The following is a 17,454-nucleotide window of genomic DNA, read 5'->3' on the forward strand; positions in this document are numbered from 1 at the left end:
CCTCTGGCCTGCCAAGACACTGACACGTGCGCAAACACACACACACACACACACACACACAGATGTATAAATTGAGCGGGGGGAAAAATTCAAGCAACTAATTGGAAGCAGCAGCTTTGGGCTCTGAGGAGAATTAAGAGACAGTTTTTAGAGTTACAGATTACTCAACAACTGGCATGATGTCAAGTATTCAATCATAGTGTTATGCAGCATGTAAAAGACCCCTATCCCTCTATGGTTATACTTTAAGAAGGGGGTTGATAATTTTTGTTTAGCAGAACATAAATCTCTGTAGCTCCTGGTCACATTGTTCATAGAGTCATGGTCCTAGGAAAAATTCTAGGAGCCCTTGATTTTTCCTTTTATGCCACCATCACATTAAAATTCATTTTTCAGTGTGAAAATACGACACTAACATTTTCATATTTGTTGGGTTAAACCCCTGACGCACCCAAAAAAAAAATCCTTGGCCCCAGTGTTGTGTACTTGTGCTAAAATCTCACTCCCTGCCAGGTTTCCATTATACATCACTGCAGTTTAGTCATGAGTGGCTGCCTCTGACTTCCAAATAGAGTTTCAGTGACTGAATAGGCGTAATTATATGCACATGTGTGGGGCTATTTACAAAGCAGCATCACTGAATAAATAGTTACATCAAAAAAAGTTCTTATTAGATCATCAGGTCCCTGAATTGTAATAAGTCATACTGTGTGAAGTGAGTTTACCACTTTGTAAACTTGGAAGGTTGCATTAAAAGATACTTTGATCTCCTGCTGATGATCAGAGTTAGGTGACAAAGTTGGGTGAGAAAGAAATGTCTGGCTACGTCCGCATTGATAAATGTTTGTTTTAAAAATCATCACTGTTACTACGTTTACATCTGGTTTCCCGCACAGTTTTCCAGCTCCTAAAATGTAGAGCTGTGGAAATGCTGCTGACCCTGTTTTAGTTTGAAAAGTTGTGTTTTAGTCTGGACGTACAGAAAACGATGATGCTGACACCCATGTTGTCTCCCTGATTGGGTCTTATCAGTCACGACTCAACAGTGGTGAATACAAAGTGTTGCAGCTGTTTTTAAACTCAACCATGTTAGTATGAATGTATCTTTTGAAATCATCGGAGGGTTAAATAATTAGCATTAAGTGGTTAATGTTAAACCCTGCTGTAAAGGCACTGACACTAAGGCTACATCCATCCATATGTTCCCTTGTTTTTAAGGTAGGACACACTCCCATAAATGTGTCTGGCAAATTGACACAACAGGCAGGTAAAACAGAATGCTAAGATGCTATGCATAGTAGGCAACATGACAGAGAACTAATGGAAGTTAGCAGGTACATAATGAAGAAGTACAGTAGAGGTGAGGTTGAGTGTGGGCAGATGAAGATCAGATGAGTGGAAAAAAGTGGGTAGAGTAGACTTTGATGGAACATACAGACAGAGCGAGTGTCTGGCAGTTTGACAGGAGGGATAATGCACATGACGAATGTTCATAGCAGGCTGGCTTTCTCTCGTGCTGCTGTCAACCTGTATTTATTATGCCTCCACGCCAGCGAGATCCAGTGGCAGAAGGTTTTATGTGAGTATTCAGGTTGTCCGTCTGTCCGTTTATCCCATTGTGGTGAACATGATATCTCCAGAACACTAGATTTTATGGTCCTGTGATCTCGAAAAGCACATTTCTGCATTTCCGACACGATATCTCCCCAATGCCTTTAGGGAATCCTTTCCAAATTTGGCACAAACATTTTTGTGATCTCATGGATTAACTGCTTAGAATTTTGTGGTCAAAGGTCAAGGTCATGGTGGCCTCACAAAACATGTTTTTAGGCCTCTTGAATGTGATTGAGGGAATTTTTTTCAGTCTTTGATCAGTTGTCACTTGTACTCAAAGATTGACTTATCAGATTTCGGTGATCAAAGGTCAAAGTCACAGTGACCTGATATTAATCTGGAAAAATGTATTTCGACGGAAGCTGCACTGGTTGGTGAAATCATACATCTGCAGTGCTGTATCTCTAGTTGTGTGAAATAGTGTATGTCCACCGTCTAGCTAACGGTATAGCTCCACCATTAAATGGATTGTGAATAGAATAGAATGCTTTTATTGTCATTGTATCATGATACAATAAAATGTATAGTGTCAGTCCACTTGGTCTATAGGAACACTTCACATAAAGAAAAAGACAAGAGATATAACATGTTTCATACACATTGCATACCATATCAGCAAACATAAAAAATAACAAGAACTGGTAACATAAAGCCATAAGTGGACAGGAGATATGACAGCTCTTTAGGTCGATGAAGACATGTCATGATATCATGGTGCACCATATGTGTCTTCTTTAACCAGCATGCACCTCATAAATATAATGTCAGTTTAACATGTTGGTCTCATCATAGAAGTTACAAAAGCAGTCTGAGCAGGTCAGACATGCAGCAACTCTCTAATGCTTCAACTTGACTTTTGTCTAACATAATGCTGTCAGAGTAACACAAATAAAATGCATGTCTCGTTCTGCCTCAGTGAGATCAACCCTCTCCCCCCTCTGCTGTCACAGCTCAGACACACTGACAGACCCCTGTGTCTCCACACTTTCTCTGCCACTCTGAAACCTTTGGAAGTCATTATAGGAGAGTCATGACCAAACACTGCTGTAATACAGTAATGTAACAGACTGTGTGTACCTTCAGACAACAAGATAAAGAATTGTCAGCTATGTTGATGATAACTGAGATAGTGGGGCATGCTGCCATGTTGTGGTTCCAATTGTGTTTCATATGGAAGCTAGTCTAAATAAGATTCAAGGCCAACTGGAAGAAGACTGCTCAAGTGTTTTAAGACTCAGTCATTGTTAATAGAAGCTCAGTGCAGGTTTCTGCTCTGTGTCTGCTAACACTTTACAGGGTGATAGAAGATCAAGACTCTCGCTGCTTGTTTTGGAAACAGTCCATGGTTTGTGTAAAATAGACCATAGAAATCTAAACATCATACCTAATAAAAGATGAAATTTATGAGAACATTTATCTGGGAAGTTGGAGGAATAAGGGATCCCTCACATGTGAAGTTTCTTCGCCCCCTGTAAGGTTTTTTTGGGTAGTGTTTCCTCACTCTTGTTGAGGGTTAAGGACAGAGAATGTCACACCTTGTTCAGCCCTATGGGATTAATTGATAATTCATTAATCAGAGTTAAAACCTGATGGTGTATAACTGTTCCTGGTCTCTCTGTCCGCTCTGGCTCTGTCTCTGTCTCAGTCCTGTCATGCATAGAACTAGTTATTGTTCCAAAAATGGGACATGCATTTACAGTATATAGTGAGTGATCTTCCAGTTTTCATATCTATTCAGTTTGTTGGTGTCTGAAGGTTTTTGCATTTAGTCCTTAAAAAATTGTGAATAAGTATAGAAGCACAGGAGAACACGTGTAGGGCCACATCATGGCTTCACAGCAGGAAGGTTCTGAGTTCTTAATATCTGTGTCCATATGTTCTGCTTTTGTTTGTGTGGTACACTCTCCCACTCTATAGACATTTAACTCTGCTAAATTAGAGACTCTAAACAGCCCATTGTTGTGAGCATAAATACTTTATCTCTGTGTTCTGTGTCCTGTGACTCATCCGAGCTCCAGCTGTGAGCCTTCAGAGGATAACAGGATATACAGGAGCTAATGGATGGAGAATGGGTCGCCAATCTCATGTTGTCTGCAACTTCCTAAATCATTTGTGCTTTAGGGAGACTAGACTGAAAGGAAATGCCTCTCTCTTTGTCACACATACACAGTAAACAGATTTTCATTTTTTTCTTTTTTGCAATAGTGTGCCAGAGATGAACATGATGAACTGAACGTGATGAACTGAATGTAATCATGTTTCCCACGAGAAGTTAGGAGATCTCTATTGTTGAGCTGTGATGGCTTCGATTGTCTTAGTTTATGACAGTCAGCTGTGCTTGTGGCAGCTCAGCTCTGCCTGCTGCACTAAATGCCTACTGACTTACAAGGTAAGGAAAAAGTGATGTCATATACTTGTCGTATACGTGTTGTTTTTTTCTACAGATTTGAGTCACACTGCTCTGTCAGTTTTTAAGGATAAGAGATATATATGAGTAATATGCAAAGGTAGAGACATAGATACAATAAAAAAGGACCACACAGACTATAAGCCAATACTATATGTTGCCTCCTGAGGAAACTATTAAAGCTACAGTCCTGTTTAGTAACACTGAGTCACACACACACACACACACACACACATAAAAGAATGGTTGTAACTTGGTGTGGGGGTGTTTTCCACCCAGAGGGCCGGGGCTGGAAATACAAACAGCAGCAGGGGAAGCTGCTGTGACTGCACCACTGTGACCAGACATACTCTGTCCTCAGTCAAGTGGTGCCCTACATGTTAATTCTGAGCACCTCTTTCATGTGACATCATTTGAAATGAGGAACCATTTCTCCGAATTTGTTAAGTTGACAGAAGATTAATCAGCAACTATGTTGATAATGTTGATTATGTGGAAGTAATTTTAAAAGCAAAAATTATGAAGCCAGTCTAGTTTTAACTTCTGTAGAATTGTAATGCCTCTGCACGGGCTACAGCAGTGGCTGGAGACATTATTTTTTCGGGTTGTCTATCCATTCGTCCAATTCCATCCAACAGAATATTTCAAGAATGCCTTAAGGGATCTTTTCCTAATTTGGTACAAATATTCACTTGATGAACTATTTCGATTTTGGTGGTCAAGGGTCAAAGGTCAAGATCAGAGTGAGCTCACAAAGTGTTTTAGTCCACAAAACAAGGATTAAACAGTGTTGCAGCCAAATCCAAAACAACATGGTGGAAATAATGCCGTTTCGATACAATCTTTGAATGTTGGGGCTTCCGGATACTTGGAAGCAATATGGATGGATTCATGTTATGTTTTTTTGGTCACCAGTTACTTCAATTATATTGGATTTGGCTGCAACAATGTTTACCCCTGAAGTGTTTGTGGACACCCACCCCTCCATTGGCATAGTGGTAATCAGATAATGAGTGGATTTTCATTTTTTGGTGAACAATCCCTTTAAGATCAGCTTGATGGATATCTCTCAAAATTTTGTACAAACAATTACCTAGACTCAAAGATGAACTGAATACATTTTGGCAGTCAAAGGTCAAAAGGTCAAGGTCACGTGACCATGTGTTTTTTTTAACACAATATATCAGGAATGCCCAAAGGGAATTTCATTACATGTGGCACAAACATTCATTTACACTCTAGGATGACCTCAAGTTGGTGGTCAAAGGTCAAGAAACATGCTTTGTGAATGTGATATCTCTGGAACACCTTGAGGGAATTCTTTCACATTTGGCACAAACATTCACTTGAGCTTGTGCGCCAAAGGTCTGGCCTCAAAAAAAAATTGTTTTTTAGACTCTTGAATGTGATAACCAAAGAGTGCTTGAGGACATTTCTTCAACTTAAAATAAGGCTTCAACATTTCAGTGGTCAGACGTCAAAGGTCAAAGTGATCTCATATGAATCTTTAAAAAAAAAAAGTATGTTGAAATATTTACACGGAAACTGCACTGGTTGGCGGAGGCATGCAACCACAGTGCGGTAATTCTAGTTGTTTTCTGAATTTGGGTAACTGCTTGTTGATCAGACAAAACATTTCAAAATGAGCATTTTTGTATTATTTATTGACAATTGCTGCCCACATAATAAATTTTGAAAATAAAAGGCAAATTAATCCATAATTAAAGCATGCTAACCTGTGTAGTTATTTCAGGTGACTATATGCTGTGTATGTGTGTGTCTAAAAAGTGTTTTCAAGTCACCACTTGTAGCAGATATTTATTACCTCCTTTCCTGACTGTGGAAAAGTGGGGAAACAATAACATTCCCTTAAACTACCATTTTCACACACATATAGGATATCACCTCCTCTTGATAACTAATGTAACATTTTCCATTTCCATTCACTGAGCCTCTACAGAATCTTGTTGGAGCCCCATGGAGAGGCTGCAACACACTTTGAAAACCTCTGATTTACATAATGAAAATCTGGCAGTTCTTTCCTGTCTGAACTCACCGAAGAAAAACAAGCACTTAGTCTATTGTCTGATTGTGGTACAGTTCCAGTCTTTCTCCGCTGTATTCTTAAGCCAGCTTACTTCCATTTGTTATCCAAGGGAACAGTGTGACTGTACTGTCTGGAACAGTCAAGTTAAGACAAGAAGTATTGTAGTATTGAAGTGTTCCAGGAACTCTGGGAGCCCAGGGGAGAATTTAAGGAGATTTCCAGGTCCTTTATGTTGTCGAAGGGTAAATTATTCCCTTTTGATGAAGCCACGTAAACAGTTTGCTTCCAGTCTTTGTACTGAGAAACATACCACTGTCTTTTCTGACTCTGGGTACATTCAATCAATCACATGATGCCACATGTGTTCCTTTGTGTTGCTTTGGGCATTATATTGTGTTTAAGTGAAATGATGCTCTTCTTATTATTTTGTCCTGTACATTGAAATTATGTTTTAACATGTTTGATTCACATCCCTTTTCTCCCTTGTCCTTTTGTCTTCCAGGTCACACTGGCCGTTTTATAAGAGCCGTGTTTTGTACCAGTCTACTATTTCTACTGGCTCATATCTGCTTTCAGACAGTCCTGTACACGTACCCTCCACTCAACATTGGTATAGGCGATAACTGTTCACAATGGGACACCATTACCAGACACATAGGTGTTTCCAGGTATGTAACTTGTGTTTGATAAAGTGTAGCTCCACTTATTCATGCAGCTATCACTGGTGGTAGGATTGGGGGAAACCAGTGAAAACATCCCTAGGATTATTTTATATTCAATTTCTGCCAAAAGTCCCTTTCACCTAAATCTTACACTGAACCTTTAACTAACCATTAGAATTACAAATGCAATACAAAATACAGTGCTGATAATACAAACTAAGGGGTTTTGTAAGTATCAGTATTGACAAAAACATTTGGAAAAGCAGCAGTTAGAGACTTATTGTGTGGAAAATCTAGATATTTTATGAAGTAACAAGATGTGAAGTTGCATGTGCTCTAGGAAAAATGTTTGACCACCTTGACCTTTTCACATATGGTTCTCTATGTTCTAGGCTTCCTTTGGATGACCCCTGGAGTGTGTTACGCCTTCTGTGTCCTGATCTGGGCGTTTGTGTGGTTTCCTTGGTGACAGTGATCCTCTGCAGCAGATTGGTCAGGAACAGAGAAATGGTGGCTGCTGCCAATATTACATCGGTGAGTAGTTGTGTGAGGGTTTGTTATTATTGTTACAAATCATTTAGCTGATGCTTTTATCCAAAGTGACTTACAATATGTGCATCAACCATGAGGGTACAAACCCAGAACAGCAAGAGTCATGTAAGTACATTAGCTTCAAAAAAGACAAACTAAAAGTGTTTCAACCTACCTAAGGTAAGTGCAATATATAAGTGGAACTACACTTCATAATTGTTTTTATTCTAATTATTGTATATAAACACCAGAGTTGACAATCATGTTCTTAGGGTGTAGTGTGAGTGGAGGAGCAGTGTAGTGTGAGTGAACTTAGGTAGGTTGAAGAACAGTCAAGCTGCTGCATTCTGGATGAGTTGCAGAGGTCGGATGGTCCTTACAAGCAGACCAGCCAGGAGGGACTTGCAGTAGTCTAGACATGCGATGACCAGAGTCTGGACCAGAACCTGTGCTGCCTTCTGAGCTAACACACACCTGTATACTGAAAGCTAGGACACAGGGTCTAGACATTGCTCTAATTATTACCATTTGTCCTTCCTGTTATTTTAAGGACTATAATTTATCTTCATTCTCCCCCGGCAGTCTTTCAGTCTGTGTGTACCTCTCTGTTTACCTTCTCTCTTTCATTCTTTCTGTCTCCAGGGCAACTGCCCAAACAAACAGTAGAGAGATGTAGGTCAGGAGAGACGGAGACAGTGGAATCTGAGGAAAAGACACATTTTTTGAGCGTTTTCTTGTTAATATGATAAACACATGGTCCCTATTGTTTTTGCCTTGTGAAGAGCAGGGCCTGTTATGATGGCAATATCAGTATGTAAGTTGATTGGTGTATCCAACACCTCCAGAGCAAGATTTCTCAAGAACTACTGGCTACAGGTTTCTTTGATATTTCCTGTGGGTATTGATTGGGTTCCATTGTCAGATCACAAATTACCCTTGACTGTGGTCCATGACAACAAATAATGATTTTTCATGATATGTGATGTTCATGATCCACTGAGGATGAATCTTCATTTACATTTACATTTAGGGCGTTTAGCAGACGCTTTTGTCCAAAGCGACTTAAGTACATTTGTCACAAGAGACAAACCACAACATATCACCGTCGATGGGGCAAAATCATATAGAAACAATTGTCAAGCCCTCATCTGAGGATCGTTACTGCTATTTGTGAAAGATTCTTTAAGTGCATAAGTGCTATGATTGAAGTGCTAATCATACGAACATACAAGTGAATATGTTTTTTTTTGTTGGGGGGGGTGAGGGGGAGTCATGCTATGAAGGGTTGAGGTGAAGTCTGAACAAATGAGTCTTGAGTCTTTTGCGGAGGATGAAGAGCGATTCTGTTGTCCTGGCATTGGTCGGGAGTTCGTTCCACCACTGAGGTGCCAAAACAGAGACGAGTTGCGACTTCACTGAGCGGACTTTGTTTGCTCTCAGCGATGGGGGTACCAGTCGGCCAGCTGTTGTAGATGAGTGAAGTGCTCTCGCTGGTGCATGTGGTCTGACCAGTGTTTGGAGGTAGACGGGTGCAGTTCCATTGACGGCCATGAAGGCCAGCACCATCGTCTTGAATCGGATGCGGGCCCCAACAGGAAGCCAGTGGAGGTCACGGAGGAGGGGGGTCACATGGGAGAATGTGGGAAGATTGTAAACGAGGCGTGCAGTTTAGATGAAGATGCTGGGAGTCCAGCCAAGAGGGAGTTGCACGACTTCATGTTGTGTAACCCCACTGACCTTTCCTCAAGTTTCTTCATCAGTCCATATTGTTGCAATCTGAAGTAGACAGCCAATTGACTTTCCTTTGTATATTTGCTTTGTGTCCTTCAGCAGTATTTTTTTGTTGGTAAATGCGGGCTGCTTATGTTACACGTTTGCATCTTCACAACCAGTAACAAAAAGGTAAATGTGGTGATACACACATGTCTGGATCAATATTTTGCAGGGGGGTGGCTGCTATGATAAGTGAAACTCACAGGAAACTATGATGATTTGTTAAATTGTGGGACCCTCTCGAAAACAAGTTGATGCAACTCAAGGGATTTATCCCATTTGAATAAATACATTTCACAGAAAATTGTAAGGATGTGCAGGATTCATGGGGCCGGCTGGTACTGCCAAGTTACAATTATGATTTTTAAAGCTACACTAAAGCTTTATAAAGCACCGGATCAAATAACTATGTTAAGAGAAATATATTGAGAACACATAGAATTATAAGCAAATCTGCAGTTCCCCTCAGCTCAACAGGTTTTTTTTTAGCCTCCTTTAACTCATCATCTAAGACTAACTGGTGAACATAGTGGAGCATTCAACAGATAAAGAGCCACATATTTTCCTCAGGAGGTGGTGAAGACCAGATATAGAGAAAAAAGTAGAGTGAAAATCATCAGGTCAACACATATGACTATAAAAGCACCTGACAAAATGCAAGAGGCAGATTACACCTTGGATAGTTTTCCAGTCTATCACATGGCTACCTTAATAATTTACCATATTTATAGACATCAGAGGGTCCCCAAGCCAACTACTGACCCCTGTCTGACTTAAAGGTTCAGTGTGTAAGATTTAGTTGAAAGGGATCTATTGGCAGAAAATAAGTATATAAAATGATCATAGTGATGTTTTCACTAGTGTTATTCAGCTAAATTGTACAAATTGTTGTTTTCTTTACCCTAGAATGAGCCCTTTATATTTAAATACCTAATATATGTACATCAAAAGCGGATCCTCTCTATGGAGGCTGCCATGTTTTCCTACAGTAGCCCAAACTGGACAAACTAAACACCTCTTGAGTTTTTATGACAACTGAAGCGACCACAGGTCAGGTGAGGTGAGGTTTTCAGCTGCAACATGCAACCTCACCACTAGATATCACTAAATTCTATACACTGAATCTTTAATACTTCATGATTAATCATATTATAGACATCAGAGAGTCCCCCAAGTGAATACTGTTAGTAACATTAGAAATCTGCCCCGTTACTGCATATCATCACTCTGTGTTTTGTTGGATCTAGACAATGTGTATTTGTATTTATAGTTTAGAGGAGAGGTTTCTATTTTTGTATCGTAAACATAGAGTAAATTAAAATGACACAGTCTGTGTTCACTGTAAGCATGACACCCCTGTCTTATAAAGTAGAATCAAAGCAAAATAAGCTTTAGTAATACGTTTTATAAAGGGAAGTTAAACAAAAGGTTCTGAGTTTTTTAGAGGAAATGTGAAAAAACATGATGCAGTGACATTTGTAATCTTATCATCTGGCCTCTGCTGGTGAAGACTACTGTGTACGAGAAGAAAAACACAGAGCAGGTAAAGGCAGAAGAAATAATCAACAGTAATTGAAGAAAATGTGTACCACTGTAATTTTGTGTTTCACTTTAATGTAATTCAGTAATAACCTTTAAAACTTTTAATTCTGTCTCTTTCGTACTTTAGCTAGAAGATTATTCAACAGATAAAACCCCAGAAGGTGATGATGATGATGATGATGAGGAGGAGGAGGAGGAGGAGAAAGAGGATGAGGAAGAAGAAGAGACATCAGGAGATGAAGATAATGAAGATGATGAAGAGAGATCATTACCTGGTGACCCTGATGAGGAGGTTTCAACAGCAACCAGAGCCAAGCAGCTGGCTGAACGGCTGAAGGTCATAGTTCGGAAAATTCTGCGGGACCTGGGCAGAATCTTAGCCATCAGCCTGCTGGCACTGGCCGGTAAGAAGAAGCTGAAAGAAGCTTTAGTACAGTTCAGAAATTGGTATTTGTTCATCTTTATGTTTAGATCTGTTTTGCCATTCTGAGTCATGTCCAGAGACAGTGGTCACTAAAGTCTGTTGAGAAATGAGAAATATGTGCAGATCAACACTCAGAGAATCTGCCAGCCACACTCAGCCATTCAGACAGACTGACTGTGTTGTCTGTGCTCTCAAATTGAGTTGTGTTTAATTTCCATGAACTAAGCAACTCTCACAGCCATTTCACATGCTGTTTTGTGATTCTAGGTTATATTTTGAATTCAGGCATGTGGCAGAAAAATCATGACAGAATCTGTGCTAGTGATGTAAAGGTTATATGACAGATAAATAATCATGTGTATTGTTTTTTTTATGTCCACACACAAACCACACAGCATGTCAGATGTAATGAATTTACTGGTACACAAATGACAAAACAGCTCTCAAATAATACCCTGTCTACCAGTCTTAAACAATGGGAAATTGTCTGTATTTATACAGCACTTTTTCTAGTCTAGATGACTTCACCCATTCACACATTCATACACATGTATACAGTGTATGTATGGGCAGCACACTTTTTTAAAAGAACAGCACAGTTGCAATTTGGGGCATGAGGAATGCAAAGTGTTGATTAGTAATTCATGATTGTGAATTAGCAGCTATATGCTGCTTGAATTATGACACTATGTTACATTAAAATAGCAGTTTTTTAAATCGTTAATCCTTAATTCCCCCTCTGTACCCTGAACGCCTGTTCTGGCATAATGCAACTTTGGGTATGAACACTCCTCATGGGTATGATCTCCCATGAGAAGAGCCAAACTGCTGGAATCAGGCCCATGTTCTAAAGTAACGCTTCTTCTTCTTCATCTTTCAGCTGCTCCCTTTTCGGGGTCGCCACAGCGAATCATATGCCAATATATCCACTACCCCTCCTATTTGTGATCCGCATGTTTGTTTTGGCACAAGTTTTACGCCGGATGCCCTTCCTGACGCAACCCTCACCATTTATCCGGGCTTGGGACCGGCACTAGAACTACCCAAAAGAGTATCCCTAGTGGCTGGTTTTCTAGAGTAAAGCTGATAGATCTTTTTAAAAAACGTGTGTGTGTTTGTTGCTACTTCTGGTTCAGTAAAACGGGGATCATGAGGAACCTACAGTTTTCAGCCATGTCTGATCTGATGTCCAGTCAATCTTTTAATTTGTTGTTTAGATACATTAATCCATTCATACACTAAGCCCAACAGGTTTAGCATATATATATAATGTTCCTTTAATTTTAGAGCATAATCTTTTTGTTTGTCAGTTTAGGCTCACTTATGCTCTAATATAGATTTCAAATAACGGTCAGGTAAAAAAGAGGGAAAATAAAAATAGCTGGTACTTATCTGTCATAATCATCACAACAATCATATCATTCCCATCACTCTGCTGTTCCCACTTTCTCTCAAAGCACCGTTCTCACACTATTGTCAGTGAAACCTGATTTTCACTTTCCACATGTTGATAAAGCATGTTAATAAGACTGATTTAGATGTTGTAGGAGACATATTTCCCCACTGCTTTCACTCATGCTTCAAAACACAGTATGGTTCTTCTGGATGCATTCATTTACATTTACATTTACATTTAGGGCATTTAGCAGACGCTTTTGTCCAAAGCGACTTACAATAAGTACATTCGTCACAAGAGAGAAGCCACAACATATCACCGTCGATGGGCTGAAACGAAATATAGAAACAATTGTCAAGCCCTCCTCTGAGGATCGTAACTGCTATTTGTGAAAGATTCTTTAAGTGCATAAGTGCTACGATTGAAATGCTAATCATACAAGTGCATACGTTTTCGAGGTGAAGTCTGTCCCTGAATTTGGATTGGACAAGGAATTGCTCAAAATGATACAAATGTGCAAACATGTATAGCACTCATAAGGTTTCGTGAAGGGAGTACAGGGATTTCACATGTTTGTTCCGGTTGTTGATAGAGAGTGTGTCTCTGTGAAAACTGAACTTGTGTCTGACCTCTCCTTCCTTTTCCTTCCAGGCATCACACTGCCATCTGCCTTCTCAGCCATCTACTTCCTGCTGTTTATTGGTGTGTGCACGTGGTGGGCATACCACCTTCCCATCAGTCACCTGGGTTTCAATGCACTGTGTGTGATGGTGGGCTTCTTCACTGCTGGTCACATGGTTTGTCTGTACTTGTACCAGAGTCTGCTGGCCCAGGCCCTTTTCCCCCCACACAGTCTGTGGGCCAGGTAAGACTGTAGCTCCCTCACTGCTAGAAACCATGAATGTTTCAGGGTTGCCTTGGGTGCATGCATGTGGTTAAATAGACTAAAACATATGGTTAATATCATTTGACAAAGCGTAAATAAAATATTATAAGGTGAGACAACCTTCTGTTCTGAACAATAAAATGCTAATCACATTCATTCTTGATACTCTTGGCAGTGCACAAAACTACAGATGATGATCACAAGTGCACTCTCACTCTCTTTGTATCTCTGTCAAATATTGGAATGGTGTTCCACTGAAGGAGAGAATAATAATACAAAGTAATGTGAATAGTACATTTGATTGGCGTGTCACAGATTCCTACCCTACAGCCCTGTCATTCTTTAGTTAATGTTAACATCAGCTTCTCTGCTCTCCTGCATGATTTGCACCCTAAAGTTATAATGTTAAAGATTCTCGGTGAAATATTCAAATGTATTCTGATTGATTTTACTGTTAAGTAAATTATGACTGGATAACCTAGTGAACATATTATAAATGATACAAAGTTTTTGTAGCTAAAATGGATCAGCAGTTATGTTTAACATATCTTTGAAGAATCCTATCAAATTAAAGTTGCCAAAATAAGTTGTCCTTAAAATGCTTAAAGATTTGAATATATCTTTCTTGACTAATTAAAACTAGAGCCTGTGCCTTAATCTATCACCAAGATTGGAAACAAAATTAGAGACAGAAATGTGTATTCAAAGGCTGCATATACACATGCCCAGATTCTTATGCTCCAACACTGCATTCCACAAATTAAAAAATACTCTCCAGTCCTTCTCCCTAGAGGAGCATAATCACCTTCATATCTATGAACTCACTCGTGTTCTTTTTCTCTGTGACCTAGAAATTAGATGATAGTCGTCCAGCACAGGAGTCAAAGCTCATGTTCCGCCTTTTCAGGAAAACTTGAGTGTGATTTCAGGGCTGGAATGTTTGGAATGACTGGCTAGCAGCTGATGCTGCATCACTTCAGCAAAACTTAACCAGTTAAACTGTAGAAAGATGAACGAGTAGTGCAGCATTCTTCCCTGACATGTGATCTCTCCTCATCTCCCTTTCTCTCTCATCCATCATGTCCAGAGTTCTTGCCATGCCTGTGTCAGTATAACGTTACCAGCTGTTCATCAGTCTGGGAACTCTGACCTTTACCTAAGAAGGTTCTTTTTTAATTTCTGTACTGAGAATGACGCACCTTTCTATTCAATATTTACAGGTTTGACTACAAAAAATAGCTCAATCATCAGTATCTATCTGGAGCCATTGTAGCATCAGAGATAATGAAATGACACTTTGTCCACAGATAATTAGATTAAGTGCTTTCAAGCAACAGGAACAAGGGCAACATATCTTTCAAAACTGATGGTGTATCAATCCTTCTACTAATTTTACAAATGTCTGTCTGTGTGTCTGTTTGTCTGTTTGTGGGACACATTATCTGGAGAACCATTCATCTTATTGGCTTCACACTTGGCATGTGTATTCTTATTTGACCTTGGGAAGTGGCTAATTTGTTGTGATTCGGACATGCAATTCATTCACTAATACAAATTGAATAAACAGGAAACCAACCAAATCTTTGCAATTTGTCTACAAAGTGAAAACACAACGTTGATTTTGTTGCTGTAATGTTTTATACTGAGCAGAATTATAGAGCTTTTAGTTTAAAAAGCTGTAAACCTTGGTCTGACCTTTGTAATTGTTGACATGAATGTATGAAAAAAACCGCAGCAGTTAAGTAAATCATTCAAACGTATATACAAGCCACATAGGCATGTTCAGAACAGGCACTGCACTAGTTTGAACCAAGTGAGTGAAAGCAAATCCATCCAAGGTTGAGGGTTGTAGTCTGTGGTTTTGCTGTCCTGACTTCAGTTAGGAGCAAGATTAGTGACAGGCATCAGTGATGGCACAATGTGGGTTTGTTATGGTTTTGACATAATCAGTGACATCACTGTAAGTGCAGTTAAAAATAATTGGTGGTTAGAGTTAAGTTTTTGTTCTCAACAGCCATGCACCCAGATCATTTTTTCAACCTGGTCCTTATTTCCAGCATATGGTATGTAGATCTACTCACCCATAAAGGTTTGGAGTAACTTGGAGTCCTTCGGACATTTTTAGATCCACACGCGATCGGCGTATATCCATACAACGCAAGTGACTGGGGCATCCACAACACAGCCTCTAAATAACGCATTATCTGCCGCGAAACTCTTTATTTACTATGAATCGCCAGCACTAGTCCCCTGTGAGTCCTAGTTGCTTTGTTTACATCCCGGGCTTTCACTGGGGTGACGTCACCAAGGCGCGCAGCCGCAGATCAGCTGACGATCAGCTGTGTTTGTTTACACGGAGTTTGCTGCTGCTAGTTTTGCCCAACATGGCAGAATACTTATCAGGTGCTTTACAGTACAGTATTTTTTTAAAGCAGCTGTGTCCTGGTGCTCGGGCGTATTCACCCGGGTATGCATGGAGGCAGTAGCGCAGTCCATAGCGACTTGGCTTGGGAGGGAGGCCGGTTCAAGTCCAGCATGTACGGAAGCTAGTTCACCTCCTAGGCACTGCTGAGGTGCCCTTGAGCACGGAGTTTGCGCACCTCGAATCCCCCAGTTCCCCCCCAGTTGGATTGTGTTCAGATGTGACACGGATGAGTCAAATTTCCCCATGTTTGCATGTTGCATGCTGTGTGTGGGACCAAAAATAGGAATAATCTTAAAGGCTAGCTAACTTCAGCGGGCTAACGGGCAGCCTTGAAGCTAGAGTTAGCTTAGAGAACCGAGAGCAAGTTGTCTTCCTGTTTAATCAACAAACAGTCACAGCTGATCGTCAGATGTGCTGCAGCTGCGCTGCGGCTGCGCACCTCGGTGACGTCACCCCAGTGAAAGCCTGGTATGTAAACAAAGCAACTTGGACTCACACGCTGGCGATTCATAGTAAATAAAGAGTTTCGCGGCAGATAATGTGATAATTAGAGGCTGTATTGTGGATGCCCCAATCCCTTGGGAGTCCGAAGGACTCCAAGTTACTCCAAACCTTTATGGGTGAGTAGATCTACATATCACATGCTGGAAATAAGGACTAGGTTGAAAAAAAACGAACTTCTCCTTTAACAACTGTAAACTTGTCCCTCATCTTTCTGGACCTGCACATACTGTATTTGAGCTTCATACTGTCTCATGAGTTACAGCTCCAAAACTATTTATAGAGGTACTTCTCATATATTGCTGCTAAATTGTCCTGACAAATGTGTCTCTATCTTGTTACAGTGCTGACCACAGGTCTTTTCAGACCTGGACTCAGACTGTGTGGTTTCCTATTACTGTATTCCTTTGATCGTCGATTATTTTCTTACTTTCAAAGTTCTCCGATGGAATGGTTTTGTTTTGATGCAGGCGTCACATATTTTAAAGTTTTGAAACTGATCTGCTCAGATAATATAACAGGTGTTCCAGAACAGAGTCCCAAAAAGGATATGCTTTAACCTTTTTACTCACAGCATTGACATTATGTTACACTTATAAGTTCCAAATTTGACCTTTATCAAATATTTAATTGCTTCATCACGATAAATATGTACAATATAACATAATACAACCTTGTTTAGAACTCCATCCATTTTAATCCTGGATGTTCCCAAATAACAGAGTTCAAAGCTCCTCCATCAACAATCACTTAATACTTCATACAACAAAACATGTTCTCTAAATTTTAAGGTTTGATTATTGTTTAGGGCCAGAGGACCCTATTGAAATTGCTCCGATTACGTTTTTGTTGTTGTTATTAATATTCAGTTGTTGTTATTAATATTCAAGCCTGCATCCTGACATGATAATCAATCAGTCAATCCAATTTTATTTGCACAGCCCGTATTCACAAATCACACAATTTTTCTCATAGGGCTTAAGAAGGTGTGACATCCTCTGTCCTTAACCCTCAACAAGAGTAAGGAAAAACTACCAAAACCCTATTAACAGGGGAAAAAGAACAGAGAAACCTCAGAGAGAGCCACATGAAGTGCAATAGATACAGCGTGTAACTGAGAACATCAGCAAGATAATAGTGTTTACAACAATGATTAGAATTACAAGAAGCATTTGATCAACATGCCAATAATGAATTATAACGTATCATAACTCTTCTTTCTCTCTGTTTTGTCTTTACCTCTGTT

General features: G+C 39.8%; 1 protein-coding gene across 1 annotated transcript in view; it reads left to right on the forward strand.

Annotated features, from left to right (window-relative positions):
- piezo1 (piezo type mechanosensitive ion channel component 1 (Er blood group)) overlaps positions 1–17,454 on the forward strand; it is a 76,283-nt gene that overhangs the window by 23,574 nt on the left and 35,255 nt on the right. Inside the window, exons 3-6 of the mRNA XM_020103574.2 lie at positions 6,571–6,736; positions 7,123–7,264; positions 10,704–10,980; positions 13,048–13,261. Of these exons, the coding sequence (XP_019959133.2) occupies positions 6,571–6,736; positions 7,123–7,264; positions 10,704–10,980; positions 13,048–13,261 (799 nt within the window). The remainder of the gene's footprint in view (positions 1–6,570; positions 6,737–7,122; positions 7,265–10,703; positions 10,981–13,047; positions 13,262–17,454) is intronic.

The sequence above is a fragment of the Paralichthys olivaceus genome, chromosome 14 (genome assembly GCF_024713975.1).
Source record: "Paralichthys olivaceus isolate ysfri-2021 chromosome 14, ASM2471397v2, whole genome shotgun sequence".
Lineage (NCBI taxonomy): Eukaryota > Metazoa > Chordata > Actinopteri > Pleuronectiformes > Paralichthyidae > Paralichthys > Paralichthys olivaceus.